This window comes from Chrysemys picta, chromosome 5 (assembly GCF_011386835.1).
Source record: "Chrysemys picta bellii isolate R12L10 chromosome 5, ASM1138683v2, whole genome shotgun sequence".
Lineage (NCBI taxonomy): Eukaryota > Metazoa > Chordata > Testudines > Emydidae > Chrysemys > Chrysemys picta.
In genome coordinates this window covers 143,331,598-143,354,998 of record NC_088795.1, presented here as the reverse complement: position 1 = coordinate 143,354,998, position 23,401 = coordinate 143,331,598, and the positions used below count along the sequence as shown (strand labels likewise).

The 23,401-nt window shown below is 63.6% G+C and overlaps 1 protein-coding gene across 2 annotated transcripts in view; it reads right to left on the bottom strand.

The window, feature by feature from the left end:
• Positions 1-2,266: 2,266 nt before the first annotated feature.
• LOC101937655 (EBF family member 4) overlaps positions 2,267-23,401 on the bottom strand; it is a 103,268-nt gene continuing 82,133 nt past the window's right edge. The window contains exons 13-18 of one of the 2 annotated variants that reach the window (XM_065598421.1): positions 9,434-9,499; positions 7,893-8,070; positions 6,816-7,001; positions 6,066-6,269; positions 5,047-5,122; positions 2,267-4,375 (exon numbers count right to left, since the gene is read on the bottom strand). In XM_065598421.1, the coding sequence (XP_065454493.1) occupies positions 5,052-5,122; positions 6,066-6,269; positions 6,816-7,001; positions 7,893-8,070; positions 9,434-9,499 (705 nt within the window). In that variant the 3' untranslated portion in view covers positions 2,267-4,375; positions 5,047-5,051. Of the gene's footprint in view, positions 4,376-5,046; positions 5,123-6,065; positions 6,308-6,815; positions 7,002-7,892; positions 8,071-9,433; positions 9,500-23,401 lie in introns of those variants that run through there. The other variant, XR_010601976.1, reaches the window with a different exon arrangement.

Sequence of the window (23,401 nt, the reverse complement as noted above, 5' to 3'; positions counted from 1 at the left end):
TCAAGGGAAGATACCTGAGCAGGTAACATGAGAACCCAGGCGGGGGCTGGGGCCAGGTGACACCTCTGCCGGGAAACTGGACAAAGGCTGGGGGAGGAGCCGGCGGGAGGCTGGGTGAGAGACGCTGGAGGGAGTTGGAGTTTCAGGAGCTGGCTGGTGTAATGGAGGGGAGCCCAGGTGGGGCTCTGACCCTCCAACGGGGCTGTGGTGCCCCTGGGACCCCAAGATGGACCTAACTGGGGGGGATCCTGTTGTCTGTGCCTGCAAGACCTGTCTTGGACTGTGTTCCTGTCGTCTAAATAAACCTTCTGCTTTCCTGGCTGGCTGAGAGTCCTGGTGAATCGCAGGAAGCCGGGGGTGCAGGGCCTTGTGTCCCCCCACACTCCGTGACAACCCCCGCTAGCCTGGCCTCGTACCTTGCCCCCCTCGTGGCCCACCAGCCTGGCCCTCCCGCTAGCCCTGTGTGCCCGGCGTCTCTGTAGGCTGGCGTCACCCCCTTCATCCCGAGCTGGAGGCCTGTATGCGGCACAGGCCCGGCCCCCGAGTCCCCTGGCCGGGGTGTGTGTGTCACCTTGTTACTCTGTCCCCCAGCGTGGATCAGATTCTGGGGGGCTGGACTCCCCCCGCCCCGAAACAGGGCTCTGACTGCAGCCTCAGTGAGGCGCACGGGGAAGGGGGGGGAGGGTCTTTCTGGCTCTCTGCCTCCCTCCTGCTGGTGCCAAGCAGGCCCAGGTGTTTCTGGGCATCGCTCCTCCCAGAACCGGGTGTCGGCTGTGCCAGGGCTGCGGGTGCCCGGCTGGGCAGCCAAGGGGCTTTGCCCCAACTGCTGCCTGCCAGCCTGAGCCAACCCCGTCATGGGCTGCATGGTGCCCCCTTCCTGCGCCAAGCCTGCGAAACCCCACTGGCCCCTTTGTCTCCTCGCCACGTGGGTGGCTCCCTGACCCCCTACAGTTGCCTTCAGCCTGGGTCCTGTGGGGAGCCAGGCCCAGGGCTGGTCTCCCCAGTGGGGCACAAGGCCGGAGAGTGACGGGGTGGGTTGCAGGCTGGGGAATGGTGCCCGGCCTGGGTGTGGCCGAGTCTCCGAGGGCAGGGCTGGGAGCCCAGCGCTTGGGACTAGATTGGCCCCGGCCCTGGAGCATGGACTGGGGGGGGCCCAGCCCGCATTGGCCAGGGCGGGGGAACGGCCGGGCTAGTCGCCCCAAGGGGCTTTCCCCAGAGCGTGGCTCGGCCACGCTGACCCTCAGCTGCCTCCGCGGGGAGCCGGTGCATGGTGGTGGCGGGGGGCGCTTCCGCGGGGAGCTGGTGCGAGGTGCTGCGGGCAGGTGGTGGCGGGGGGCGCTTCCGCGGGGAGCTGGCGTGAGGTGGTGCAGGCAGGTGGTGGCGGGGGGCGCTGCCGCGGAGCACCGGCACAAAGTGCTGCGGGCAGGTGGTGGCAGGGGGCACTGCCACGGGGAGCCGGCGTGAGGTGGTGCGGGCAGGTGGTGGCGGGGGGCGCTTCCGCGGGGAGCTGGTGCGAGGTGCTGCGGGCAGGTGGTGGCGGGGGGCGCTGCCGCAGGGAGCCGGTGTGAGGTGGTGCGGGCAGGTGGTGGGGGGGGCGCTGCCGCGGGGAGCCAGCGCGAGGTGGTGTGGGCAGGTGGTGGCGGGGGGCGCTGCCGCGGGGAGCCGGCGCGAGGTGGTGCGGGCAGGTGGTGGCGGGGGGCGCTGCCGCGGGGAGCCGGCGCGGGCAGGTGGTGGCGGGGGGCGCTGCCGCGGGGAGCCAGCATGAGGTGGTGCGGGCAGGTGGTGGTGGGGGGCGCTGCCGCGGGGTGCCGGCGCGGGCAGGTAGTGGCGGGGGGCGCTGGCCCTGGGAGTGCTCGCCAAGGGGCGCAGGGAGTCTCCCGGGGTTGGTGTCCAGGCTCGATATGGGAAGTCTGGCTACAAAATGCCGCGGGCTCCCCCAGCCGTTCTGGGCGGGTCAGGAGGTGCTGGCCAGGGTCTCTGCCCAGGGCTAGGAGGGCAGCCTGGCTGGGTGACCTTTCTGGCCTTCGCATCTCTGCCCCTCGGACAAGTTTTGCTGCTGGGAGTCCATGGCCATAACCCCCCCCCCCCATAGCAGCTCTCTGCCCCACAGGAACAGGGGAGCTACGTGAGTGCAAATCCACCACCATCCATGGCCTTGCTCTGGATTGTCACCCGCGTAACCAGGTAGGGAAGCCGGGCAAAGCTGGGTCTTTGGGGATTCGTGGCTCGGCGCGGGGCAGAGACGAGCACACGGCCACGCTGGGAAGGCAGCGCCAGGCAGTATATTCTAGGCCCCAGCGCCTAGCGGGTGGATCCCGAGGCTAATATTCGCTTTACATGTGCTTACATTTACACAGTGCATGAAGGTAGCGCCAGGGCTACTGTACAGGCTTCACAGACACACGACGGACAGAGTAAAAAAGTCAGCGTGGGGGAGGCGCCCGCCCGGCAACCAGAGACACATGGAGAAGCCGGGGGCCCAGCCAGCACCAGGGCGTTCCCCTTTCCTTATTTACACCATCTGGGCCCCTCGCTGCCGCCCGAAACCCATCCTGCCCCCGTTTATCGGCACTAACGACCGGGGCTGGGGCTGGCGGGATTTAGTACATCTCAAAGCCGGCAGCTCAGGCCCGGCTCCGCGGGGTTAAAACGGAGCCGAAAGGAACAGGCCAACGCCGGGTGGGTTTTTACACAGCGTTTCTCCTAGCGCGGCAGGGCCGTGCGCTCGGCCTCGGGCATTGCCTTTCGCTGGAGCCGGCCTGGGCCTCTCCCGCGTTGTTAATTCCTGCCCCGGGCCAGGGGAAGGGCAGAGGCCGGACCCCAGCCCAAGGCCTCCAGTGGGCGTTAGAGGCGGCCCTGGGAGCGCAACCAGCAGCTGGCCTGGGCTCCGGTTCCTCCTCTGCTTGGTCCGGCCAGGCTTGGCCGAGCTCCAACCCAAACTACCCCACCCAGCGCAGAGGCCTGGGACTGCAGCATCCGGGGCCGGCTGCCGTGGGGATCGGTGGGTGGGCAGCTCCACCGCTGGCTGGGAACGTCCCGGGGCTGAGCGTCCAGCCCACGAGCAGAGCTGGGAAGGGAGGCGTGAGGGGCTGGGGCCTGCGCTGCGGTTCTAGGCCCGGGCTCTGGGCTGTGCTGGGGTCTGGCGCCGGGAGCCCATCCCGCGTGGCCCCTGGCATCCCAGCTCCTGCCCCCGCTCAGGTGACCCTTCCAGAGCTGCGTGGCCAGACAGGAGGGAAACAAAGCGGGCGAGCCGGGAGAGACTCCCCCCAGGTTTGCCCAGCACGTAGGGGACGGGGCACGGCCAGGGGGGGTTGGAAAAGGCACGAATTGCCCTGAGCCTCTGCCCCCAAACTCCAGCCCAGCCCCTGAGCTGGGCTTTGGGGTTTTGACGTTAAAATAACAAAGTTTGGTTAATGTGGGAATGGTCAGTTCCCACCCCCAGGTCTCTGGGCTTCCCCGGACCCTGGGCGGCTAGTTTGGACGTTGTGGGGCGCAGGACATGTCGGCAGCGCCTGCAGGGGGCTGTCAGCCCAGTGCCCCCCGAGCTGGGCCAGGCTCCGGTCAGCCCGTGGCCTGGCCCCTGGTGGTGCCAGTGCTCCAGGGACCCGAATCCGGCCCAGCCTCGGCCCCCTGCCAGCCCCCTTTCCAGACAGGGCCGAAAAGGGGCAGCAGGTCGGCAAGGCTGCAGAGGGAGTCGGGCGGAGCCGGGATCAGAACCCGAGAGTCCTGGCCCCAGAACCTGTGCTCAGGCTGCTACCCTCTCTGAGCTCCCGTCTCAAGCCCCAGAGCAGAGCCATGGGGCAGAGCTCCCCAGCAGGGGCCCTTCCCCCCGCAGCAGAGCCCCTCATCTCGCCTAGCGCCGCTGGGGGGGGGGTACCGGGAGCTCTCCACCTGGGGCAGCCATGGGGCAGAGCTCCCCAGCAGGGGCCCTTCCCCCCACAGCAGAGCCCCTCATCTCGCCTAGCGCCGCTGGGGGGGTTACCGGGAGCTCTCCACCTGGGGCAGCCTGGGGGAGCCCCCTGAAGGAAGGAGGGCGAGATGCAGTCAGAGTGAGAGACCCCCTGCCCCCAACCAGCCCCCACCCCTTTGCACTGCCCCGTGGAGGGACCCAGCCTGCGGTCTGTGCAGCCAGGCCCCGGGGGGAGCTTGGCAGGAGAACTGCCCCTGGCTAGAGGGTACGGCTTCCCCTCCGGCTGCAGCCTGGCTTCCCACCGAGCCGCGTCCTTTGGGGGAGGGGGGCTGTGGGCACGAGCCCCCCGCAGCCCCTGGGGGCCCAGAGTCAATGGTGAGCTTCGGTCCCTGTGTGTGGTCCGCTCCCTCCGGGGTCCCGGTCCAGTCCCGGGTCACATGGGCGGCACAAGGAGACCTGACATAGCTGCAAGAGAAGGAGAAGGTGTTGGCCGGCATCCCTGGCGCGGGGGCCACGGGGGGGGGGGGGGGGGGGCCGTTCGGGTGCCTCATGCAGCCGAGGAGAGCGGGAAGCGCCAGCCCCACCAGCAGGGCGTCGTGCGGGGAGCAGAACAGAGCTGGGGGGGGGGGGCGGTGGCAAAGCCGGGCACCTGGGAACCTCCCACAACAGCGTCCCGCTGCCCTCTCCTGCCCAGGGGGCCTGTAGCTCAGCGCTGCAGATGCCAGCGCATGGAGAGAGGCGGGTAGGAGCGCCAGGATCCCCAGCAGCCATCCTCAGCCTCTCACCCCTTCAGAGCGCTGGGCAGGGCCACGAACCAACAACTCGCTGGGGCCCGGCCCCGCTGCCTGGGAACGTCCTGCCACCGTCACAGCCCGGCGTGTCCGGCCCAGCTCAGGGGATGCCCAGGCAGTGCCGGCCGGCGGGGTGGGGCAGTCACAGGCTCTGAGTCTCCCCAGGCCAATGCCCTAGTCACCGGGCCGGGCCCGCTCCCACCAGCGATGGGGAGAGGGTCCCCCCCAGCCCGGCTTGCAACGCGAAGGCTTCCCGTCCCCACAAGGAGCAGGGGACCCACCCAGAGCCCTGGGGGGCGGCCCCCCTCCTCACACAGGGGCAGGGGAGCCAGTGGAGAGACGTACTGTGTCTAGGAATAGGCCAGTCCTTGGAGCGACCGAGCAGGGGGGTGAAACTTGTCGGAGTCCTCAAAAGACTGGTCTGGGCAGCCGAGCACAGCGCAGCAGGGAGGGAAGAAGAGAGGGAAAGTGTCAACGTGGGAGGAAGGGCGAGAGACAACCAAGGGCGGGGAGCTGGAGCCAGTACGGCCACTTTACCCCCCCAGTCCACCAGCCAATCTGCGCCCGGCCCCCAGGAATTACACGCCCAGCGTGAGATCCCTGCCCAGCCACAGCGGGGTCTGCTCCGCTCCGCCCTGTCTCTGCTGGGATCCCGCCTGGCCAAGCTGGGATCCACTCCGCCTGGACACTGCTGGGATCCCGCCCAGCCATAGCGGGGTCCACTCCGTCCTGTCTCTGCAGGGATCCCGCCTGGCCAAGCTGGGATCCACTCCGCCTGGACACTGCTGGGATCCCGCCCAGCCATAGCGGGGTCCACTCCGTCCTGTCTCTGCAGGGATCCCGCCTGGCCAAGCTGGGATCCACTCCGCCTGGACACTGCTGGGATCCTGCCCAGCCATAGCGGGGTCTGCTCCACCCCATCTCTGGCCAGAGTTAGGCCTCACACCTTGGTCCAGAGAAGGCGCCGGGGCTTGCGAGGAGGTGCCCCAAGGCAGGAGCAGCGGGAACGCCATGTGAGCCGAAGGGAATGCATGCTAGAGCAGGCAGGAGCGGTCCACTGTTAACCTGCGGGACTGGCTGCCGCAGGGCGGGAGAGTGGGGAATGACTTCGATGCTTCCAAAAAAAGCACAGGCAAAAAGCGAGGGGGAGAGATGGACCCAGGCCTGGCCTGGCTCCCTGCTTGGCTCCAGGGCTGGGAGCAGAGTGGGAGGGAGAGGAGCTCGGCACGTTGGCAGGCGGGGCGGCCCCCCGGTGAATTTCTAGCTGTGCCCACCCATCCAGGGCGTTGGTATCCCAGCCCCCTGTGGGAATCCAGGCCAAGGCCCTGTCGGGCCCCCGCTGCCCACGGATGCAGCCGACTCACCCTGCAGGCTGTTCCCGTTGGTGCTGGTGCAGGTGGGGGTGGGGGAGGTGGGCGGCCGCACCACGGGGGCGAAGGCGCTCTTCTGCTTGACGGCGGAGATCATGTTGACCGGGGAGAAGGAGAAGACGCCGGCGGGGGTGGAGGAGCTGGCGCCGGACGGGAGGGTGATGGAGGAGGCGCCCAGCGGGGGGCTGGAGGGCATGACTGCAGCGGGCAGAGGAGACAGACAGGCTGGCAGGGGCCTGGGGAGCAGTCGGGTTCAGGACGTGGTCTGGGGGGGCAGGGCAGGGGACTCTGGGGGGTGCCCCCTGCCCCACCCAGCACCAGAAGCTCCAAGGGGGGGGGACACACCCTGCCCCACCCAATGCTGGGGGTCATGGGGGGCACACCCTGCCCCACCCAGCACAGGATACATGGTGGCGGCATGCGAGGAAGACCCTGAGAGCATGTGCACAGCAGGGGGCAGGGCTGGGGGCTCCGTGATGCTGTGGGGCAGGGCTGTATCGGGCAAGGGGCCCTGGAGACGTGGGACCCCCCCTAGAAGGGAGCCATTCCAATGGGGTTACAGAACAACCTGGGGGTCCAGTGCCCGTCTGCACTCTCCGGGGGCGGAGCCGGGGGGGGGGGTAAGGGGCGCTGGTGGAGTCACCCTTGCCCAGGGAGCCCCCCATGCAGCCCTCTATGGATGCACGGCAGGAGGTGCCCCCTGCACAGGGTGGCAGTGCCCGCCTGGGCCCCTCTGCGACTCACTGGCGTAGGGGGAGTTGGCGGTGGAGCCGTTGAGGAAGCTGGGGGAGCCGGGCACCCCGAGGCCGGTCATGGCCGCCCCCCCGTAGCCGGTCATGCTGGATGTGATGGTGTTGTAGCCGCTTTGCTGCGGGGTGGAGCTGGGCACGTAGCCCCGCGGCGAGACGCTGCTCGTGTTGCGGACGTAGCCTGCGGGCGACAAGGGGCAGTGTTGGCGGGATGATTGGGGGGGGAGGGGCTGCTCCCCACCACCCGCTGACCCTGCTACCTGGTCACAGAGGAGGAAGGAACGCCCCCCCCACCTCAACCAGGTGCATTATGGGAGTGGACTCCCTGGGCAGGACACGGCACCAGACCCCCTGGCCCATCTGAGACCACGCCCAGTCCTCTCCCCTCCCTGACCCGGGCTCACCACAGAGTCAGACCACCCCCCTGCACCAGAGCCCCCGCCCCGAGGGCACCTGGCAGGGCCGGGGGGACACAGCGCAGGATCCACCCGCTCCCCAGGACCAGCCGGTGGCCCCGAGGGCTGGGCTGGTCCGAACAGGCAGCGTCATGGCCTGGGGGCTGGACCGTGCCCTCCGTTCCCGGGGGCTGGCCTCGCTGCGGGCGCCGCTCAGTCTAACAGGCTCCAAGCAGCAGCACAACCGGCCGGTCTGCCCGAATCACCGCGCAGCTCTCGGCCACCCACGGACTCGGCACAGAACCTGCCCCCTCGCTGCCTGGTCTGCCGGCCCCCCCCCCCGTGTGACACAAACAGCCCTTTGCACAAAGCATCAGCCCCAGGGGCCACGCGCCTCAGCACTGCAGTGCAGCCACCTCTGGGGAGGGCGCGGCAGCTGTTTAACAGCCACTCAGGCGCATTCTCCTCTGCCGGCACGGTGCCCCAGGCTGCCAGACTCCTCTCTCCCCTGGGCGCTCGCATGCCCCAGGAAGCTGATTCGCCTGCTCCACATCTTCGCTTGGAGGGTACCGACCTGCCCCGCCCCCTGCCCTGGCACTCACAGCACTGGGGCCCCGCGGCTTGGGGCTTTGCCGCAGGGGGAGCGCTGCCCCCCCCCCCCCCACACACACACACACCTTGCTCGGTGCCCGGGCCCGAGTCGCTGATGTTGATGGCCAGCTGGCTCCCGAAGGAGTTGACGCCCATCATGCCCGCGTGGGCGTGGTTCCCGGCCAACGAGGACAGCTGGCTGGGGGTGCGCGGGACGCTGTACAGGGCCTCGGCGATGTCTGCTGCTCGCTTCAGGATGATGTCCTGCAGAGACAGGGACTGCCCGTTACCCCCGGAGCATCTACCTGGCAAGCCTGGCGTGACCAGGGCAAGGCAGCCAGGCCTGAGGGGCCCACCCCCCACAGCCCGTCAGACCCTTCCTGCTGGCCGGGGGCACGGGTGACCCCGGCTGCCGGGCAGAGGGGGATGGGGGCTGAGGCCTTCCAAACTTGTGTCATGCAGGCCTGGGACGGGCGTGGAACCAAAGGGGCTTAACAGAGCCAGAGCCCAGGCGCAGGGAGCTGAGACCCGCGGGGGCTCCTGGGGGTTCGGTCGTCTGGGCTGGAGCAACGTCCGCCCAGGGTCAGGCAGCAGAGGCTGGGCGGGGGCCAGGGGAAGTGGCAGCCCCTGCACGCGGGCGGAGGCAGCTCCCCGAGCTCCTTACTCAATGGCCCTGGAATTCCTGATGTGAAGCAGATGTGGGGCTGGGCCCAGCCCGCTCCACCGCCCCTGCCTTCCCCAATGGGGGGAGGGGGAATGGGGGGCAGGGAACAGAGGGGGCAGGGAGATGGGGGGCACACAGTGGAGGGGGATGGATGGGGCAGTGAATGGGGGGATGGGAGGGCATAGGGGGTGTAGGGGGAGAGGGAGGGGGGAGAGAGTGGAGGGGGTGGACGGGGCGGTGAAGGGGTGGGAGGGCATGGAGGGGTAGTGGGGGGGCCGGGAGCTAAGAGGGATGGACGGGGCAGTGAAGGGGTGGGAGGGCATGGAGGGGTAGTGGGGGGCAGGGAGCAGAGGCGGATTGATCGGGCAGTGAAGGGGTGGGAGTGGGAGGGCATGGAGGAGGTGTGGGGGGCAGGGAGCTAAGGGGGATGGATGGGGCAGTGAAGGGGTGGGAGGGCATGGAGGGGGCGTGGGGGGAGGGGCAGGGATTGGAGGGGGATGGACGGGGCAATGAAGGGGTGGGGGTGGGAGAGCATGGAGGGGGTGGGGCTGTGCACGGGTCAGGGTGCCAGACGGTGCCCACCCCCACTCCTGGGGTCTGGGAGGTAGGCGCTGATGCCAGATGGCCCCTCTGGGTCCTAGCTCGCGCTCTGGGGCAGGAGCCAGTCGCAGAGTGAGGGGCACAGGGGGGACAGGACACGTCCCTCTGGCAGGAGACTGTCACTGCTCACAGCCTCCCCAGGCACCAGGCTCTGGCCGGGCGGTGGCAGGACCCGTGTCCTGTCTCCTGCCTGGGTGCCGGCGCGGGGCTGTCACAGGCTTTGGTCCCCAGGCCACGTCAGGCAGCACAGGCTGGGCAATGCCCAGGAAGGGGGGTCAGATGCCCTGGTGACGGGCAGGCCGATGGGGCATTCTCCCACCCCCTCATCCCAGCCAGTCCAGCTGGGCGCCAGTCCTGCAGTACCTGGTTATTGTGCGGCATCCCGTACAGGGCCTCCACCAGGTCTGCCGCCCTCTTCAGCAGGACTTCCTGGGGGGAGAAAGGGGGCTCAGAGGGGGCCAGCAGGGGCTCCGCAGGCTGGTAACACTCAGCAGGACAGCTCTCCAGTCACCCCCGCAGCATGCCTGGCGCGTTAATCCACGGCCTCTTCACAGCGCCACCCCCAAAGCCAGATGCTTGGCAGGGCCCTCACCCGCTCACCCCCACCTCCGCAGTGCACGGTGCCCATCACCACTGGGACCGGATGGCCCAGCCATGCCCTGCCTCTGCCCAAATCCACGCGCGTGCCCATTCCCACCTCCACAGCCCCACTTGCCTCTGGGCATCTGTGACGAAGTGGGACTGTTCTTAATGTTGCCTCTGAATACTGTGTGGGTGCCTCAGTTTCCCCTATGCATTTCTTAAGTCTCTAGGTGGTGGGGAAAGGCCAGTGTGCATAAATCACTGACACTCTGTCTCCCTGGCAACAAATGGCCGGGGCCCTTCCCCTCCTGCAAGGAAATAGCTAAAGGTGAACAAAGAGATCAGGTGACCTCCTGGCCCAGGAAAGAGACAGGAGGGGCTGGAAGGGGCTGGAGAGTTGGAGCTACCTGGGGACTAGGAGTGAGGGCAGACGGGGGTGTCTGTCTCTCTGAACCCCATAATGGACCCGGCCGAGGGGTCCCGTTCTCTGTACCTACAAGCTCTGTTTTAGACCATGTTCCTGTCATCGAATAAACCTCTGTGTTACTGGCTGGCTGAGAGTCACGTCTGACTGCGAAGTGGGGGTGCAGGACCCTCTGGCTGCCCCAGGACCCCGCCTGGGCGGACTCGCTGTGGGAAGCACACGGCGGGGCAGATGCTGAATGCTCCCAGGAGAGACCCAGGAGGTGAAGCTGTGTGAGCTCCTTGCCCTGAGGACAGTCTGCTCCGAGGGAGAGGAGGCTCCCCAAAGTCCTGCCTGGCTTTGTGGGGAGCAGTTCCAGAGCATCGCCCGGGGACTCTGGGACAGCATCACCCCACTCTGACGCTGCAGAGCGGGTGCCAGCTCCTGCCAAGGTCCCCGTGTCTCAGCTGAACAGTGACCAATTCCCGGCTGGAACCAGTCTGGCTGCCCTGGGTGCTCGTGTTGTGAAAACGGGCACGAGGGGGAGGAGAATGTGTTTGGTGTTTTAGGGAATGTTTATGAGCTGCTGCCTGCATTAATCTCACTGATCCCAGCTGTATCCCAGGTAGTCCCGTGTGAGCATTTGTACTGCGAGTGTGTAACTCACCAGCCGGGAGAGAGACAGGAGTGTGGGAAGTGCTGGTCTCCAACAGGTGCCGTGTCCTGCCCAACACGAGTCGTGCAAGTGGATTCCTCCAGTTGGCTGAGTTGGCAGCTCAGAGCACGTGGGGAAAGGGGGATAAAACCCCCTAACAAGAGGGAATTGTATCTCTATGCGGCTTGGACTTTGGGGGCGAGAGACCAGAGCGCCCAAGGGGATGTCTGCTGGACGTCCGTGGTCAGGCTGTTACGGGCCCTGAGGAGTTTGCACTTGGTAATTGGTTGGTGAAATCGGAGCACAGATCTCCCAACCAATGTGGGGCTTGTGCCCTGGTTCCTGGCAGCCTGCCCTGAGATTGGTTCTCATGCTTCTGAGCCCCGGCAGGGCAGCCTGACGCGACCCCCAACATCCAGGTGTCACAGATGCTCCTGAACGTGCCCCAGGGTTCATAGAGTATCAGGGGTGGAAGGGACCTCAGGAGGTATCTAGTCCAACCCCCTGCTCAAAACAGGACCAATTCCCAACTAAATCATCCCAGCCAGGGCTTTGAGGTTCCCCTATTCTACGCCGTCTTTCCCCTCCTTACGGCTATTTCTCTCTGCCACTCCTGCCGCGCCACACTCCAGCAGGGCAGCCTCCAATGGGCCCCAATGGGGAGAGGTCTGGTCAGACCTTACATCTTCTGTGTGACAGAGAAGCGGCTTTCCGTCTCCAGCGATGGCACAGCGCCCCCGCTCCATGCCAGCCTAGCTCTGCGCAGTGCAGGTCAGGTTTTCACAGCCTGCACCTGCACTGCGCCAAGCCCAGTGTTAGCAGCATCGGGGCATGAATCAAAGGGTTTGCTGAGATCAGGGCCGGCTGAAACTGGCTCTTTAGACAAAACCTTTCTCCCAGGCCTGGGTTCAGGCCTCCTGCTCCGGTTCCCCTTTGTTGTAGGGTCTGTTCTGGGGTCACAATGTCACTAAACCCCTTTACAAACCTCCGGTGATAGCTGGCCAGACCTGCTGCTTGGTTTGTGGGGCAGGCCAGCTCCGCATGGCTTCCACCTTCAAAGGGTCGGGGTGAACCAACCCACTGCCCATCCTGCGTCCTAGGCAAGGTACCTCTGTGGCCCGCAGCTTGCATTGAGACACCTTGCCAGTGAGGTTGGCTTCTCTACCCCTCTGCAATACAGTTCCCACATGGCTCAGGTGGTTAAGAACAGCTAAGCCGTCTGCAGAGGCCCTGGAGAAGGTCTGTGATCCCCGCAGGACAGTCCCCCCCCCCCTGCATTAATGAACCTCCACCCCCGAGAGACCAGATTCCACTGGGAAAACTGACCTTTCCTGGCCACAGCATTCAAGGGAATTTGCCAATAGCCACGAGTCAAATCCAGAGTGCTTATGAACTGCGCACGCATTAGCAGGGCCTCTCTCCGCGGTGTGGGGTAAGGGCCAGGCCGGCCTTTACCCTTCTAAAACCCATCTCCTGGTTTTATCCCTGTGAGGAACCATCCCGACAGGAGATGCCCAGGGGCTTCATGCTCCACCTCGTCCTGAATCTGTCGGATTTCTCCGATGGCCCGGCACGCTCCTCGAGGGGCAGCGGGGGCCCTGCAGTGTCAGTGGCATGCGCTGTTCTGTTAGTTAAACCTGGCCGCTTGGAAAATACCTGCCAGCAACGTCTCCTGCTTTTGGGGTGGGCTCAGACCCTGCCACATCTCTGTGCTCTCCAGAGGCATCTCTCCCTTACCCTCCCTGATCAAATCTATTCACGGGGCAGGAAATGTTCCCACGTTCCCCTCATTGTCCTTTCGGGGTATGCTCTCCATCTGCTAACATGTCCCGTTTGCCTGGCCACGGGGCTCCCCTACATCCCCTGCCCGCATTCACGCTCTCCGGCGCCCCCAAAGTGCCTCCAACAATCCTGCATCTTGTCCTTCCTCACTGGAATCAGTGCTGGCCCCACGGCGTCACCTGTGCCCAAAGACGCCTCTCCAGCCCGAGCCTCCTTCAAGGTTCTGACGCACGGGGCCATCACAGCCTTTACATTCGCTATCACACTCCCCTACTGTCCTGTCTCCTCTGTACCACCCTCCCAAGACCGGGGTCCCCACACCTGTCTCCCCAAAGGAGATTGAAAGGGGCAAACCCCATAGACTCTTGGGTAATGGGAGCAAGGGCTGAAGGTGATCATGAGAAACTGTTTGATCTGGTGGCCAAGGAGCCATTGTTGGGGTAGTTACGGAGGAGGTGAAGGCAGCCATGTGCGACAAAAACCATCCAGTTTTAGAGGCTGCAGAAGTTGCTGATGAATATAGAATCCTAGAATCATAGGACTAGAAGGAACCTCGAGAGGTCACCTAGTCCAGTCCCCTGCACTCAGGGCAGGACTAATTATCTAGACCATCCCTGACAGGGGTTTGTCCAACCTGCTCTTAGAAATCACCAATGACGGAGATTCCACAACCTCTCTAGGCAATTTATTCCAGTGCTTAACCACCCTGACAGTTAGGAATTTTTTCCTGATGCCCAACCTAAACCTCCCTTGCTGCAATTTAAGCCCATTGCTTCTTGTCCTGTCCTCCGAGGTTAATGAGAACAATGTTTCTCCCTCCTCCTTGTAACGCTTTATGTATTTGAAAACAGTTATCATGTCCCCTCTCAGTCTTCTCTTTTCCAGACTAAACCAACCCAATTTTTTCAATCTTCCCTCATAGCTCATGTTTTCTAGACCTTGCATCATTTTTGTTGCTCTTCTCTAGACTCTCTGATTTGTCCACATCCTTCCTGAAATGCGGTGCCCAGAACTGGATACAATACTCCAGCTGAGGCCGTATCAGCGCAGAGCAGAGCGGAAGAACGACTTCTTGTGTCCCGCTAATACATCCCAGAATGATATTTTTCATGATCACCATCGGCCCCTGCCCCCATTATCCACTGTCTCACAGAATCACCCATTGTGTGCACATATTCAGGTGAGTGACCCTGTCAAACACTCCGGTGTTTCGATACGTCACTGAAGAGGGCTCAGGGGTGAGCTCCAATCTTTCCAACACATTTTCTTTACAAATCTTGTCCACCTCAGCATCGCCCTGCTCCAGATCGTTACAAGCTTGTCTGGCTTTCCCAGATGATCTGGTTAAGAGGACAGGCATGTGCTTGTCCTCTGGGACACTGCGTGCCCCACACAGTCTCTCTTCTGTGCAGTCAGGCAGACCTTCTCCCACTCCCTGGTGCTGGGGGTGTGTGTGTGATCACTGGTTAGAGAAACTCCGTTCACTGCTGGAGCTCCCGTCTGCCTCTGGTGGGGTCTGCCACTGTCTGGGCTGCTTCGGTCTCCCTGACCCGCAGTTCCCCCATCAGTCTCTGGTGCTCGTGTTCTTCCTGGGCTCTTGGGGGGTGCAGTCGGGCCAGTTCCCCTGTGGGGGGCTCCTCGGTCGCATCTGGGGCTGGAGGGTCCTTGGGCTTCACCATCTCTTCTTCCCCGGGGGCCTGGTCCAAGCTCTCAGCGCCTGATCTGTGGTTTTCCTGTTATGGGATATTCCCCTCTGCAAACGGATCTGTTCCAGGTCTTTCCCCCCCCATGGGTCGCTCATTGTGTCTATTCTGTGACCTGGGCAATTCTCAATACCAAGTTTACACTTTTAACAGCGCTGGGGTCCTGCTCTGTAAACGTCACTCATCTGGGGGATGTGACGCCTGCCACAGCTACGCGGGGGTCAGGCGGCCCTACAGGGTTCCAGAGCGTGAGAACCAACCTCAGGGCAGGTTGCCAGGAGCCAGGGCACAGAGCCCACACGGGCTGTGAGTTCTGTACTTCGATTTCACCAACTAATCATCAAGGGCAAACTCCTCAGGCACCATAACAGCTTCAACACGGAGTCACAGCCAGTCCCTTGGGTGCTCCGATCTCTGGTCCCTCTCACCAAGCATCACAGCACTATTCAGCTTACTTCCCGTCCCAAAGGACCAGTCACTTACCCCAGGTCAGTTGCACCTTAGATCTTACACAGAGACACAATAAACTATCTAACGATGAACTAGGAAAAGGAAATGAGAATTATTTACAAGGTTAAAGCAGGTAAACACACACACACACAAGTGCCAATCTTAAGCTTCAAAAGGTAACACAATCTTCTATAATAAACAAGCTCCTTATGTCCTTTAGGGCTAACCCGGGCTAAGCACTGGGGATCTTTTGCTTATGCCGAGAAACCTCGACCCCCAGAGTCCAAGCATCATAAAGATCCCGTTCCTTCTTGCTAGGGGTTTCTATTCCTCCCCCCACCCCATGTGCTCTGAGCTGCAAACTCAGCTGATGGGAGAAATCCACATCTTCGGGGGGGGGGGGGGGGAGGAGGGCGGAACAACCAATGTCTTTTGTCCTGGTTAATGTCCCACAATAGTCCGTCTGGTGTTGCCGGCCCTTCCCTGTGGGCCAGGACGTAACACCTGTTGGAAACCAGCACTTCACACCAGTTACTGTCTCTCTCCTCTCTGGTGAGTTACAATGTCAGACAGGCTCACAATACAACCGCTCAAATAGCACCTGACAGTATGGGCCACAGATGCAGTGCGTGAGATTAACGCAGGCAGCAACTCACAAGAGTTCAGTAAAGTCTAAACACCAAAAACATTCTTATCACCCATATCCTATTTTACCAGCACTAACAGGGGGGCGGGCGGATCCCCGCTACGTATTTGTCAGCATTCAGTTGAGACATGGGGACCTTGGCATGAGCTGGCAGCGGGTCTGCCTGTGTCGCACCCACTCCATGCACCTCCCGGACCCGCAGCGCAGTGCCCAGAGCGTTAGCGTGCCCCCCAAGGGGCCCATCAACAACCTCACCCCAAAACCCAACACTAGCTTCTTGTCCCCCTGCTCCTTCTGGCATGGGGAGCTCTCCATGGATCCAAGACACCCTGTTTGCCCTGGGCGCTGGCTTGTGGCTGGGGCTCAGGGATTGGGGTGTGGGCTGGACGTGGGGTGGGGGCTTGCGGCTCCTGGAGGGGACTCTCGCTCCTCGAGGCTGCGTTAGAGTTGAAGAAGGGGCTGTTCCCCCAGGGAGGGGGGTGTCCGGGTTACAGCTGGGGCTGCCTGCCCCTTGTTCCCTGCCTGCGCCCCAGCCCGCTGGGACGTTGCGCTGTCCCACTAGGGCGAGGGCGGAGTGAGCCCCTGGGAGCCATTGGCGTACACTGGATTGCAGCGGGCACTGCCGGTGCGCTGGCTGGGCCCTGTCTCCTGGGCTCGGCTCCCCATCTCTGGGGGTGAGGCTAAGGCACTGGCCATGCCCAGGAGGCCTGAGTAAGGGGAGGGGTCCCAGGATGGGGGGGCCCAAAGAGCATCCCTGGTTGGAGCAATACACACCCCGAGAAGGAGGAGAACCAGCTGGCCCCACTGCAGGGAACCTGGCAACCACCCGCCAGAGACACGGGGCTCCCGGTGCCAGGGGGCCCATCAGGGCATGGCCAGGAGCCCGGCTGCCCATAGACTGGAGGAGCCCTGTGACCGTGCCCCGCTTGGGTAGGTGAGTGCAAGCGGGCACAGCGGCGCTCTACATCCAGCAGGGGCCTAGCCAGGCGGGTCAGAGGCAGGGCTGTGCCCAGGGTGCCCCCAGCAAGGAGGTGTGCGGGGAGACAACGACAAGCCACAGGTGAGTGGCCCTCTCCTGCTACCACCAGAGGCTCTGGCGCACAGCGAGCCAGGGGAGAGTGCCCCCTACTGAGCCCCCCCCCCGCTCCCTGCAGCACTGCGCCCCCTAGCACCATGCTGGGCACTGGGGAGAGCGCCCCCTACTGAGCCCCCCCCGCTCCCTGCAGCACTGCGCCCCCTAGCACCATGCTGGGCACTGGGGAGAGCGCCCCCTACTGAGCCCCTCCCTGCTCCCTGCAGCACAGCGCCCCCTAGCACCATGCTGGGCACTGGGGAGAGCGCCCCCTACTGAGCCCCTCCCCGCTCCCTGCAGCACAGCGCTCCCTAGCACCATGCTGGGCACTGGGGAGAGCGCCCCCTACTGAGCCCCCCCCCGGCTCCCTGCAGCACTGCGCCCCCTAGCACCATGCTGGGCACTGGGGAGAGCGCCCCCTACTGAGCCCCCCCCCCGGCTCCCTGCAGCACAGCGCCCCCTAGCACCATGCTGGGCACTGGGGAGAGCGCCCCCTACTGAGCCCCTCCCTGCAGCACAGCGCCCCCTAGTGCTGTACTGGGGCATCGGGGCCAGCCCTGGTTGATTCGCCGTGGCTGGATCAGGACCCCTTGCCCGCCTTTGGGCGAGTGCAGGTTTTCGCGAGAGGACGTTAGCAGAACCCCGAAGCGCCTGCAGACTCTGAAGTGAGGAAATGCCAGCCAAGGCCCCTGCTCCGGGCGGCTCCTTCCAATGGGCTGCGCGCCCTGTCATCAACCCGCCAGCCAGCCATCACGGGCCAATCACAGCGCCCGCACGGTGACTGCCCAAGGCGCAGCTTTCCCGAACGGCCCCGGGAGACTCCGGCTGGCTCCAGGAGCTGGGATCAGGCCCTCGGACTGCCAGCAGCTCGGGCAGGGACCAGCGCTTCGTGTCTGGGCCGTGCCCGGCGCAGGGGGGCCTGTGGCCCACGGAGCCGTAGATTCATAAATGCCAGGGCCAGACGGGCCCACTGTGCTCACCTAGTCTGACCCCCGGGAGAACAGGCCAGAGACCCGCACCCGCCCCGCCGCAATTCCTTTGGCCCGAGGCATCACCCCGCCAGGGTGTTGAAAGCACTGAAGAGGGGGCGATCCCTGGCTACACCCCCAAGTCAAACCGGTTTAATTTAAATCAGGTTCAGACTAGTTCAGTGAGAGTGGTGCAGAGCCAGTGTGGGGACACTCCTCCCCTACGCCAGGGCAATCGGTACAGGCCATGTTCCCCCTAGAGTCCGAGCGTCCACATGGCCCGGGGGCCACGGCACCACTTCCGGCTCAGCCCTGCAGCCCTGTCTGCACCGAGCGGTAGCCCGGCGGGCGGGGCGGAGCTGGTGGTGCAGCAGCCGGTCCTGAGGAGCGCCAGGCGTGGACACTTGTACTCGATCCCGGGGGGACAAGCCCCGTGTCAGGTGCAGCGCAGACCCGTGGGTCCCTCGGGCCCAGAGTGGGCAGCCGGACGCACCCGGGCTCCCCAGTCCCAGGGCCGCAAGGGGGGTGACAGGCGGGGTGATGTGAGGGACGGGCAGGGCGGGGCACTGGGGGCGCTCTCTGGAGCCGGAGGAGGAGGACGGAGATCAGGAGAGGGCACATCCGGCGCGATTTTACCCCCAGGGGTCAACCATAAAGCCACAGCTGGAGGTATGGGGGCCCTTTTCTCCTCTCTCCAGTCCCTGCCCCCCCTCGCCTGCCGTCACCCCCGCCCCACAGGCCTCTGCCAAGGCAGACACCGGACAGCAACCTGACCCTGGGCCGTGGCATAACTGGGGTCAGCCACTAGAGGGTGCACCCTCCCCTGGATACACCACACACCCCAATACACAACACACACACACGCACTGGTACACGACACACACACTCACATCCCGATACACAACACACGTGCCCCGATACACACCCACCCACCCGATATACGGCACCCACACCCCAATACACAACACACACATAGACACAACACACTTACCCCCGATACACACAACACACCCACCCACACTGATACACAACACACACACTCACATCCCGATACACAACACAATCACACATCCCCCCAAGATCCCCGATATACAACACACACACTGGTACACAACACACACACTCACATCCCGATACACAACACAGTCACACATCCCCCCAAGATCCCCGATATACAACACACACACACACACACACACACACTGGTACACAACACACCCACTCACATCCCGATACACAACACATGTGCCCCGATATACAACCCCCCCCAATACACAGCACCCTCGATACACCCCTTCCCCGACACACAACACACCCACTCACATTGGTACACAACACACACACTCACATCCCGATACACAACTGTGACGAACTGGGACTGTTCTTGCTGGGGTGTGGGAATGCTGACAGGGGAGTGTGACTAGGATGGTCTGCATCGGGGGATGGGAGCCGGCCCAAGGGAACATACCTGAGCTTGTAACATGAGAACCCAGGAGGGGGTTGGAGGTCAGATGACTCCGGGGCCCGGGAAACTGAACAAAGGCTGTGGGAGGGGTGGCTGAAGGCAGAGTGCTGGAAGCAGGCTGGAAGGAGGCTGGAGAGATGGCTGGGAGGCAGAGATGGCTCTGACCCCCCAAGGGGGTGGGCTGGCATGCCCTGGGACCCCAAGCTGGACCTAACTGAGGGGGGCCCTGTTGTCTGTGCCTGCAAGACCTGTCTTGGACTGTATTCCTGTCATCCAAATAAACCTTCTGCTTTACTGGCTGGCTGAGAGTCATGGTGAATCGCAGGAAGCCGGGGGTGCAGGGCCCTGAGTTCCCCAATACTCCGTGACAACTGGTGGCAGCGGTGGGATCTACTGCACCCCGTGGACGGCGCTTCCTGCAGTAAGTGACTGGGGAGCAGTAAAACGAAGGGGGATTGACGGGGACCAGGCCTGCTGAAGAGTGGGAGAGAGACGGTTATTACCCCTGGGAGTGTGTGACCAGCGAGAAGGACTTTTGCAGTAACAGGGTCCCCCGGGGGGATCGCAGCGAGTGGTCCCAGGGGCGGAGGAGTCTGCAGCTCGACCCTGGCAGAGAGGTGGTGACCTCGAGAAGGGCTGGCACACTAGGGGTCCCCCTGGGAACTGTGGGGAGCTGTGAGCACACAGGCCGGTGAGTGGCCAGCAGGAAGATGTATGCCAAGCGGCTTAAGAGCGACCTGGTGGAGCTGTGCAAGCAGAGGCGGCTGTGCATTGGGAGGCTCACCAAAGAACAGCTCATTGCCCAGCTGGAGGCGGAAGATCGCGCGAATGAACTGATCCCTGTGTCTCAGGGAAGCAGCCTGGCAAATGCAGCGCAGGCACCAGTGTCTGTCCCAGCTGGGAGTGGTCAGCCGGCTGCTGAGGGCTTCCCGAGACCCCTCCTTCCTATGCCTAGGGGAAGGGTGGGGAGGAGCCCAGCAAATACCGAAGGCACCGTGGCCCCCCCGGCCAGCAGGGGACCCTCCCGGCGAAGCTCGCCGGCCAGCAGAGGATCCTCCCGGCGACGTTCGGCATCCGGGGAGCGGAATTGGCTGGAATGGGAGAAAGAGCTAAAACTGAGAGAGCTGGAGGATCGTGAACAACAGAGACAGCATGAAGAGAGACAGCATCAGCGTGAAGAGAGACAGCGTCAGCAGGAACGGGAGGAGAATGAGAGACAGAGACAGGAGAATGAGAGACAGCGTCAGCATGACCTGGAACTGGCGAGATTGAAGGGCAGCGAACCCCCGGCTGCGGTGAGTGAGGGGGAACCCAGGACTGCACGGAGCTTTGATAAGTGCATCATGGCCCCATACAAGGAGGGGGAGGACATGGATGACTTCCTGGAGGCCTTTGAGACGGCCTGCGAGCTGCACCGGGTTGATCCCGCGGACAGACTCCGGGTCCTTACCCCCTTACTGGACCCCAAATCCGTGGCATTGTACCGCCAACTGGGAGAGGCAGAGAAAGGGGACTACGAACTATTCAAAAAGGCCCTGCTACGTGAGTTTGGGCTGACTCCTGAGATGTACCGGGGAAGGTTCCGGAGTCAAGATAAAACCCCTGAGATCTCATATCTGCAACTAGCCGTCCGCATGGAAAGATACGCCAGCAAGTGGGCTGGTGGGGCCCAGACGAAGGAGGACCTGATTAAACTGCTGGTACTGGAGCAACTGTATGAGCGGTGCCCATCCGACCTGAGGCTGTGGTTGGTGGACAGAAAGCCAGAGAACCCGCGACACGCCGGGCAGCTGGCTGATGAGTTTGTAAAGAGCCGGTCAGGGGGTGGCAGGGAGGAGCCCCAAAGGAACAGGCCCGCCGTGATGCAGAGAGAGAGTCACCCTGGGACCTCCCAAAGGGGGAATATGGGGAATCCCCTCCCACGGGGAATGCCCAGCATCAGGGACAACCGACCGGCTCGAGGGGACCCACAGGACATGAGCTGCTATTACTGCGGCCGAAGAGGCCACGTTCGGGCCCAGTGCCCCAAGCTCAAGGACAGACTGAGCAGACCGAACCCGCATAGGGTTAACTTGGTAGAGGCCCAGACGGACGAGGGGCAGGCTTCTCACGCAAGAGGGGCTGGCAGCTTATCAACTGCTCAAGAGAGAGAAGGGCCCCAGGCCAGCTCCTCTAGGGGGCTGGATGCCCCAGACTCAGGGTTTTTGGTTTATACGGTGGGCGCGGGGCTGTCCCTCCGGAGAGAGTACCTTGTTCCCCTGGAGGTGGATGGGAGGAAGGTCAATGGATACTGGGATACGGGCGCAGAGGTGACGCTGGCCCGGCCCGAGGTGGTGGCCCCAGATCAGGTGGTGCCCAACTCCTACCTGACCCTGACGGGGGTGGGCGGAACACCAGTCAAAGTGCCCGTGGCAAGGGTACACCTGAAGTGGGGGGCCAAGGAGGGCCCCAAGGATGTGGGGGTACACCCGTATCTGCCCACTGAGGTATTGATGGGGGGGGACCTGGAGAACTGGCCAAGCAACCCCCAAAAGGCACTGGTTGTGACCCGCAGTCAGAGCCGGCGAGGGGCCCTGCGCCCTGGCCTTGGGGGGGGTGCCTTGCCTGAGGCGCAGGACCCTAACCTGGTGGGGAGGGAACGCCCAGGGACGCGGCTCAGGGAGGCTGCAGCTTCGGACCCAGCGGGCGAGAAAGAGCAGGTGGCCATCCCTGTCCCAGCTGCTGAGTTCCAGGCCGAGTTACAGAGAGACCCCTCCTTGCGGAAGATAAGGGACCTGGCCGACCTCAATGCGGTACAGACCATGGAACGAGGTGGCCGGAAAAGGTTCCTGTGGGAGAAGGGGTTCCTGTACCGAGAATGGGCTCCCCCAGGGAAAATGGAGTCAGGGGGGATCAGGAGGCAGCTGGTGGTACCCCAGAAGTATCGCCGCCAGCTGCTGTGCCGGGCCCATGACATTCCCCTCTCAGGGCACCAGGGAACCTGGCGTACCCAGCAGAGGCTGCTACGGAGCTTTTACTGGCCTGGGGTCTTTGTTACTGTCCGACAGTACTGCGGATCCTGTGACCCCTGTCAGAGGGGGAGGAAGGCCTGGGACAAGGGGAAAAGAGCTTTAGGACCCTTGCCCAGCATAAAGGATCCTTTCCAGAGGGTGGCCAAGGTTAAAAGGGCGGCTCTAAACCAAGAGAGCCCAAAGCACAGACCTCCAGACTGGAGCGCTGGGAGAAGACCACAGCCCAGTTGGAACCCCAGAGGTATGGGGGTGGGAAAAGGGCACAGGCCGCATAAACCTTCCCACATGCGAACTGCGAGTGCCATCAAGCACCCCCGACCTAAGGGGGGGCGTGGAACGGAAGGGGCCTGGTGTAATTCTCACCAAGGAACTGGAGGGATGCGGGGGCATCCATGGGAACGGGGGTAGGTTCGAACTTCCCCGGGTCACTGGCTAAAGTGACCCTGCTCAGTTCGGTCTCGAAGGGGGGAGAGATGTGACGAACTGGGACTGTTCTTGCTGGGGTGTGGGAATGCTGACAGGGGAGTGTGACTAGGATGGTCTGCATCGGGGGATGGGAGCCGGCCCAAGGGAACATACCTGAGCTTGTAACATGAGAACCCAGGAGGGGGTTGGAGGTCAGATGACTCCGGGGCCCGGGAAACTGAACAAAGGCTGTGGGAGGGGTGGCTGAAGGCAGAGTGCTGGAAGCAGGCTGGAAGGAGGCTGGAGAGATGGCTGGGAGGCAGAGATGGCTCTGACCCCCCAAGGGGGTGGGCTGGCATGCCCTGGGACCCCAAGCTGGACCTAACTGAGGGGGGCCCTGTTGTCTGTGCCTGCAAGACCTGTCTTGGACTGTATTCCTGTCATCCAAATAAACCTTCTGCTTTACTGGCTGGCTGAGAGTCATGGTGAATCGCAGGAAGCCGGGGGTGCAGGGCCCTGAGTTCCCCAATACTCCGTGACAACAACACACCTGCCCCGATACACAACACAAACACACCCACTCACATCACGATACACAACACACTCACACATCCCCCCACCCCCGATATGCAACACCCACACCCCAATACACAGTACACCCTCAGATACACACCACACACACCGATATACAACACACCCTCCCCTAATACACAGACACCCTCCGATATACAACACACACTCACCCACACTGGTATACAACATACACACACACACATCCCCTGATATACAACACACACAGCACCCCCGATACACTCCCCCAATACACAATGCACAAACACACACACAGATACACCCCCCAGCCCAGAAGCCCGGTGTGTGGAGGGAAAGGCACTGAGAAGGAGTCTGCCAGGCCTTGGCCCCCTGCCTGGTTCCCAGCTGTTCGCCCAGGGCCCCCCCGGTCTGTGGCAATGGCGTGCGTGGGGGCGAGGCGGGCAGCGCCCGTCCGTCCAGCCCCCCCCCCCCCGAGATCCGCAGTATTGACTTGTTGTCAGGGGCAATCGCAGCTACGCGCTCGCCGGCCGTCTGTAACCTCGGTCCGATCAATGCCGCCATGGAGAAGGCCCGGCTGCAGCCCCGCGCCCGCCGCCCGCTCGCTCAGGCTGATCACCAGCGCGGGCGGCACTGACAC